This window comes from Atta colombica, unplaced genomic scaffold, assembly GCF_001594045.1.
Source record: "Atta colombica isolate Treedump-2 unplaced genomic scaffold, Acol1.0 scaffold158, whole genome shotgun sequence".
Classification (NCBI taxonomy): Eukaryota; Metazoa; Arthropoda; class Insecta; order Hymenoptera; family Formicidae; genus Atta; species Atta colombica.
In genome coordinates, this window is record NW_017259248.1 from 163189 (window position 1) to 171795 (window position 8607).

Sequence of the window (8607 nt, forward strand, 5' to 3'; positions counted from 1 at the left end):
ATATATATGTGTGTACTGGGTGTCTCTTAAGATGGGTCGGAGTCATATTAGGGGCGGAGAATAGATCAAAAGGAACATAAAAATTATACTATTTTAAGATACTCGCTGTAGTGTTCGAATTAGAAAAGGAAACGTTTAAGTCAATATACGTAAGCCATATGCGGTTAAGCCGCGCTGCGCGAAATCGTAGAACAGCCCATACGAGCAGTGGCGGCGCGCAGGGAGGGGGAAGTAACGCTTCGTCGCCTAGCACAGCCTGGCATGGCAGTCCTATATGTTTCGTCACATCGCGCTTACACTATATCCAAAAATGTTATTTTAGCTGAAGTTTTCCTTATACATTTCTTATTATAATTCTTATTTAGCACGATTAAATATGTTTTAACTCAATTATAGATATGTTAAGCGATATAATTAATTAGAGCATTATGCAAAGCGTACGCTAATTGTCGCGATACCTTTCCTTATTTTATTATACGATGTTTCTATTTAATTACGCTTCGAGCACACTTGGAGCAATCGCGTCATTTTATATCTATCTATATTTAGTCGGAGTTTTATTTTTTGACATGTTAATGCATGTACACTTGAAATTATAGTATAAGCTCGCGTAGATAGCCGCTACATTGTAAATCCAGATGTATTATTTTTCCATAATATATAATGATGAATGATATATAATGATGCATTTGATTGAGGTTCTTTTCTACATGTTTCTTGTCGTTTAACAAGTTTAATTATATACCGTTAGAAATATTCTTAAATTTTATTAATCTTTAATGTTCACTGATGAATAAAATTTAAATTTTCTGTCACTGAAAAGATTATTTATGTATATGTTAATGAGATGTTTAAGTTTGTAGTAACTGAAAATTTAAGTGTATTGAAAAACATTAATTGAAAATTGTATTTTAGTATATTTTCATTAAACTATCCATTAAATTTAATGTTCATGTACATTAAAAATCTGTAACTTACAAGGAAAAGGACCCAACTGTCTCTCCCGATTTTAATGAGCATTTAGTGTCCAGACAAAAATAAGCGACACGTATTTTTTTACGTGCCCTTACGCACTTTTAAACGGTGAAACACTTCTTGGTAAAAAATTGATTTTTCTCTTTTGTAGCGAATATCTTTGGAAAAATCGGTGTTTTTCTTTCGAAGCGAAACTGGAACTGTAAGATATAGAAAAAAATTTTCAGAATGAAAATAGAATGGCTTCAAAAGTACTTTAGAACTATAATAAAAAAAACATTTTTAATAATTTTTTATATTTGGAGTACAAATAAGTTTCCGCAAATAAGTTTTTTATCAAAAATTAAGCATTGTGAAAGGACGGTACATAATGTTTTATTCAAAGTAATGGCCATCGCTAGCCACTACTTTTTCCCATCTTTCTGGCATGTGGATGTGTCGGAAAAACGCTTCATCTTCTTTTGAAGCTATCTAATTATCGATACAATTTTATCTTCATATGATGTGAAGTGCTGCTCAGACAGGTCATGCGTCATCGATCGGAAGAAGTGGTAATCGGAAGGAGCAATGTCTGGAGAATACGGCGGGGTAGAACTTCCCATTTGAGTGTTTCTAAGTAAGTTTTGACCGACGCCGCAATGTGGTCGAGCATTATCATGCAGGAGAATAATTTTGTCATGCCTGGAGTAGTAGTGGGCGCGTTTTTCCTTGAGTGCTCGGCTCAATCTCATCAATTGTGTTTAGTAGAGAGCCCCAGTAATGATCTCGTTCGTTTGAGCAACTCATAATACATGACACCAAGCTGACCCCACCAAATACACAACGTGAGTTCTTTTTCCATGAATATTTGGCTTGGCTGTCGATGTTGAAGCATGGCCAGGTGGTCCCCATGATTTCCTCTTCTTTGAGTTATCGTAGTGGATCCATTTTTCATCATCAAGTGATGAAAAATATATGCAAAAAACCCTTTCGTTTATGCCTGGTAAGCAGCATTTCACATGTGAAAAATCGACGTTCAACGTTTCTCGGCTTCAGTTCATATGAAACCCAATTCCCTTGCTTTTGAATCATTCCCAATGATTTCAAATGATATGAAATTGTTTGAGTCACTCCTAATGTACCAGTGCAAGTTCTTTTTGCGTTTGGTACGAATCTTCATCCAATAATGCTTCCAATTCCGCGTCTTCGTACACTTTCGGCATTCCGCTACGTTCTTCGACGACAAATTCATTCGTTCTTAAATTTTTGAAACCACTCACGACAACTTCTCTCACTTAAGGCAGCATTACCATATTCTTCTACAAGCAATCTATGAGCCTCAGATTTCTTCAAATTAAAGAAGTAAATCAAAATTTCCCGCAAATGACACTTATTCGGCTCAAAACTCGATATTTTCGTACAAAAAAAAATATATGATGCTAATACAAAATCGCTAATATTTGAAGGTTATGGTGTTGCCGGATGTCCAATCTTACGATATGTCGTTTTACATCAAACAATTTTAACTATAATTTATTAGTGGCGCCGTCTTTTGCAAACGGCGGAAATTTATTTATAATCCCAATATTTTAAGTCGCAGATCCCTTACATTTCATTAACACTTAAATTAATTTTTATAATTTATTAAATCTAGTGCACACGTTCATTACATTTAAGACAAGAGTAATTCAATTTTCAGTTACATTATTCAATTCTTTTCAATCACTGCATAACTAGGCTTCCGTTATACGTTACTTAAAATTCATTAAAACATTTCTAACAATGATATAAAATAAAAACGTAATTAATACGTTCAATCACATTTAATGATTTAAAAAAAAAAGAGAGGAACGTCCTTGAGAAGCACCGGTAAATCACTTTCTAAAAACTCTCCGTATGCCTGTGCACTGAGACGTGGCGACAAAAAATGAGGACCGACCTAAAAATTGCCAATTCTAAATACATTCGAAAAAACTATGGAAGAAAAGATATTTTTAGATTTTATAGTTTATTAAGAATATTTACCACTTGGTCCTTTAACACTCCTGCCCATACGTTGAATGATCAACGATATGGCGCCCTCGCGAATGGCATTTGGATTTTCAAATTGGCTGGTCAAATGATTTCTTGAATTAAACACACCATTTGGCATAAAGGTGGTCTCATCCGTCCATAAGATATAATCAGGAAATGAGGCATTTCGCCGAAAAATATCACGATGCATGCATATTTTATTGATGTTTAATCTCTGCAAAAAAGCGTTGTGATTATCGAATAAAAAGAATAAATACCTTCACAAAAATGAACGCGTGGTGCTTCATCTCGCTTCAGCAATTACTGCACGCGTTGATAATGAAATGGTAAATTATTTCGTAAAATGCGATGCATCGTACATCGCGATAAACCGAGTACGCGAGCTGCATGATGCACACTAGTTCTAAGATTTTCCTCGAACATCTAAAGGACTTCTTCTTCGAGACCGATGTTGCGAAACTACGGTCCGGTGGAGTTATACTGTAAGAAATGTATAACTGAAAAGTAATAAGTGATGTAAATGAAATCTAACAGAAAAGAGACCCAACTATCCACTTTCGATTTTAATGTTCGTATTCATAGTCAGACCTTATATTTAAAGCTTTCTTAAATTTATCTTCAGATACTCTATGAATTATTTCATTGGCTACTGCGCAAGATAAATTTAAGGAAGCCTTAAGTACAAGGTCTGACTATGAAAAGAAAAAAATTTTTTCCTTATAAATAAAAAAATAACTTTTATTATAAGAAATTATTAAAAAAGTTTTTTTTATTAGTTCTAAAGTACTTTTGAAGTCATTCTATTTTCATTCTGAAAATTTTTTTCTATCTCTTACAGTTCCAGCGACATTCGTTTCGAAAGAGAAACATCGATTTTTCCAATATTCGCTACAAAAGAGAAAAATCAATTTTTTTTCAAGGAGTGTTTCATCCTTTAAAAGTGCGTATGGGCACGTAAAAAAATACGTGTCGCTTATTTTTGTCTGGATACTAAATGCTCATTAAAATTGGAGAGGCACAGTTGGGTCCCTTTCCTTGTAAGTTACAGATTTTTTTTAATGTAATGAACATGGGCATTAAATTTAATGGATAGTTTAATGAAAATAAACTAAAATCTCAATTTTCAAATAGTGTTTTTCAATACACTTAAGTTTTCAGTTACTACAAACTTAAACATCTCATGTATACATTAATGTATACATAAATAATCTTTTCAATGACAGAAAATTTAAATTTTATTCATCAATGAACATTAAGATTAATAAAATTTAATAAAATTTAAGAACGTTTCTAATGGTGTACAATTAAACTTGTTAAACGGCAAGAAACAGATGAAAAAGAATCTCAGTCAAATTCATCGAATTATAAATCAAAAAATAATACATCTGGATTTACAATGTAGCGGCTATCTACGCGAGCTTATACTATAATTTCAAGTGTACATGCATTAACAGGTCAAAAAATAAAACTCCGACTAAATATAGCATAAAACGACGGGATAGCTCCAAGTGTATCTCGAAGCGTAATTAAATAGAAACATCGTATAATAAAGCAAGCGGAAAGGTATCGCGACGATCAGCTACGCTTTGCGTAATGCTCTAATTAATTACATCGTAACATACCTATAATTGTGTTAAAACGTATTTAATCGTGCTAAATAACGTAATTTATAATGATAAGAAATGTATAAGGAAAATTTCAGCTAAAATATTTTTAGATAGTGCAGGCGCGATGCGGCGAAATACATAGGATCGCCATGCCAATTAGGCGACGAAGCGCTACTTCCCCTCCCTGCACACGCTGCTTGAGTGTGGGTCGAATTCCTACGAATTCGCGTGGCGCGGCTTAACCGCATGGCTTAGACGTTTCCTTTTCTAATTTGAAAACTACAGCGAGTATCTCAAAATAGTATAAGAATTTTTTGTTCCCTTTGATCCATTCTCCGCCCCCAATGTGGCTCCGATTCATCTGAGAAACACCCTGTATATGTATGTATATGTGCGCGCGCGCGCGCGCGCGCGTGTGTGTGTGTGTGTGTGTGTGTGTGTGTGTGTACACACAGAGTATTTGGATAACTCTTTCGCACAGAATAGACTAAACTGAGAAGAACAGTCTCTAGCATTTTATAATTGTCGCAATGGTTATTAACTTATGAAGATAATCAAATTCGCTCAGCTCATGCAAGCGCCCATGACAGGACGAGGCGCGCGTCTACTGTCGCTAGATCTATTGTTTATAAGTGGCAATTGCCGTCGTTAGATATTATGTATCTAAATCCAGTTCTACATTAGTTGTAAATCAATCGCAAGTTTATTGTGACAGCCAATATGAAGTGTAGATTTCAAAATGCAAGCTTCAGATTGGCTGTCAATGATCGGCTTAATAGCGACGGCGGACGCGCGCCTCACCGCGTTGGGCTCCTATCCTAGTCCTATCCTATAGCGCGCATGCATTTAACGGTGGATTAAGCGAATTATTTTCTTAAGTTAATAACTCATTAACTATTGCGACAATTATAAAATGATTGTGGACTTTTCTCCTTAGTTTAGTCCATTCTACCACATGTGCGAAACATGTGCTTATCACTAATTTTCAAACATCCTGTATATATATATATATATACAGATATATAAAACAAAAATACAGGAAAAAAATATGGTAATTATACATATTAATGGACACTACGCCGATGACCTTGATCTTGATATATATTGTTAAGGTCATGATTCTAAGTAACTTTGCCTTAGCAACTAGGTGGCGGTCTCTTATAGTTTCTAAGATACGAGGGCAAGTCAATAAGTTTTTAGAAAAACATAGTAAAACACATTTTTTTTGATCGATTCATTTTTACTTTTCAACATAGTCTCCTTTCAGCTTGATCCAATGATTCTTCAACTTTTTCGAGCCGTCCGAATAATATGATTTGTCCAACCCTTCAAAATAAGCCTCTGTTTCGGCGATGAGCTGCTCTCTGTGGTGAATCTCTTTCCTCCAAACCATTTCTTCAGATTTGGAAACAGGAAATAGTCGCAGAGAGCTAATCTGACGAATATGCTGGATAGGAAAGCAATTCGTAGCGGAATTCGTTGAATTTAGCTATCACACGTGCCGCGCATGTGTGAACCCATGTATTGTCTTGATGGAAGAGCATTTTCTTCTTCGCCAAATGGGGATGTTTTTTTTTAAAATATTGTTGAAACGGTCCAATAAGGCTGTGTAGTAATTGCTATTGATTGTTTGCTTCGACGGAAGGTAATCGATATGAATTATATACGTGCATCCCAAAAAACTGTGACCATCATCTTTCCGGTCGACTTTACAGTTCGCCTTCTTCGGAGCTGGTTCACCTGGTGAAGTCCATTGTTTTGACTGTTCTTTCGTCTCGGATGAAATAATGGATCCATGTTTCGTCCACAATAATGAATCGGCGCAGAAATTCATCTGGATTACGTTGAAATGTCTCCAAACATTGTTTTGAAATCGTCACACAGTCGCGCTTATCCACATTGAGCAAACGCGGCACCCATCTTGCCGATAATTTTTTCATATCCAATTATTCGTGCAAAATTGAAATCATTGTGCCATGTGATATGCCTGTGATCTCAACAAGTTCGCGCACTTTCACTCGTCAATCAGTCAAAACAATCGTGGACTTTATTGATGATTTCTGGCGTAGCAGCCTCAATTGGATATCCCGAACGATGTGCATCACGTGGATACGACCACGTTTAAATTCACTCACCCAATTGTATACAATCGCAAACGCTGGTGCTATGAACATTATCCAATTTGGCTTTGATTTCTTTTGGTGTTAAACCTTTCATATGTAGATGTTTGATCACTGCACGAAACTCGTTTTTTTGCAAAAAATACAAAGGTTGTTCGCTTTAATCGTCTATAGAAATAAAACCACGCGATGAATTCCGCTCAAAATTTGATAGTAATCAGCTGAAAGATGCTACTTGTCAAAAAGTAATGTGACATGACACTGCGAATACCCTCTGACAGATTTTCTAAGAATTTATTGACTTGCTCTCGTATTTAGACTCAAAGATCTAATTTATATGGTATATCTTTCCGTTAGAAAATAAACACTAACACTAGAGAGAGAAGAATAAATATGTATCTACACTTCATATAGTTACTATTTTATTTCAAAGCCTTAAATGATCTATCTGAATTTTAAATGCTTATATGATTCTTGTGTGAATTTATATACTACGTATAATATATAGTCCCTAGAAACACGCGCCAAAATGATTTTTTGGTTTTGAGAATGCTAACTCTACTAAAATTAATTCTTATTTTTCGCAATAAGAATTAATTATTTACAGATTTTTATATGTTATTCAATATTATTAAGATCGTTTCGAAGATGCGAATAAGCATAAAAAATTTGTTAAATTACTAGCCAATTTAACTCGTGATATTACTGTGGTAGTTTAGTAGAGTAGTGAGAGATGGAGCAACATTACTATAAGTTTCTATCAGAATTCTATAGCCTATAGCCATTTCTTCCGATTAAAAAACAAAAGCGGTGCATGTCAAAAATGTTCTTTAGAAATTTCTATTTTTTAAATGATATAAACACGATGTTTACTGTTAGTCTATTGTTAGTAAATGACTATATATCAGGAGTAAAACATTAAGAAACAATAGCTGCGATTGGAATGTCTTCGATAACACATTAGTGTCATCTCTTGGAGAATCTTCAAAACTAAACCATACTCCTAATGTATTATATTCTATATAACAGTAATTGCACTAAAATAGACATAGAAGATACTAATTGTTTCTGAAGATCAAATGATTTACAGACGAGTGGTGTTACATGAAAAGGAGAATATTTATGATGGAATCGGTTGGCCGGACTGGAAATTAACGTTATGCCTACTTGGCAGCTGGGCGACGGTTTACATGGTGCTCTTTCAGGGTGTAAAGAGTTCAGGAAAATTTTCTTATTTCCTAGCTATTTTTCCATACATTGTACTGCTCGCACTACTAGTTCGTACGGTTACTCTAGATGGCTCAATGGACGGGATCTTGTATTTCATCACTCCGAAATGGTCCAAGCTTCTGGAGCCGACTGTTTGGTATGCAGCCGTGACCCAATGCTTTTTCTCACTCTCCGTCTGTTTCGGCAGCATCATCACGTACTCCTCACATAATAGTTTCAAGCACAACATTTACAGGTGAAATATAAAAAGTAATATAATTATAAAAAGTTATTCACAAAATGTGTTTACATGTAAGCATTTTAAAATTTTTACAAACTATTTAACATATGAACTTAGAGATGTCATAATAATTACTTCATTGGACACGATTACAAGTATGGTAGCCGGCTGCACGATATTCGGGATCCTTGGCAATTTGGCGTATGAATTAGGGGTGCAAGATATATCCAAAGTGGTCAAAGGCGGAGCTAGTTTAGCATTTGTGTCTTATCCCGATGCGATAGCAAAATTTAACTTTCTACCGCAGGTAATACTAATATTTATTTTGTTATATATAGGTAATGCTTAATACCGTTCATTAATTAAAATGCCAAATGTTTTTTTTTTAATGTAACATCTTCATAAATTTATTATATCGTTATATATATATATATATATATAT

General features: G+C 34.6%; 1 protein-coding gene across 6 annotated transcripts in view; it reads left to right on the top strand.

The window, feature by feature from the left end:
* Nucleotides 1-8607, top strand: part of LOC108685783 (sodium-dependent nutrient amino acid transporter 1-like) — a 29586-nt gene that overhangs the window by 8725 nt on the left and 12254 nt on the right. For 5 of the 6 annotated variants that reach the window (XM_018190756.1, XM_018190754.1, XM_018190755.1 and 2 more), the window contains exons 4-5: nucleotides 7806-8180; nucleotides 8283-8477. In XM_018190756.1, coding sequence (XP_018046245.1) covers nucleotides 7806-8180; nucleotides 8283-8477 — 570 coding nt within the window. The remainder of the gene's footprint in view (nucleotides 1-7805; nucleotides 8181-8282; nucleotides 8478-8607) is intronic. The other variant, XM_018190751.1, reaches the window with a different exon arrangement.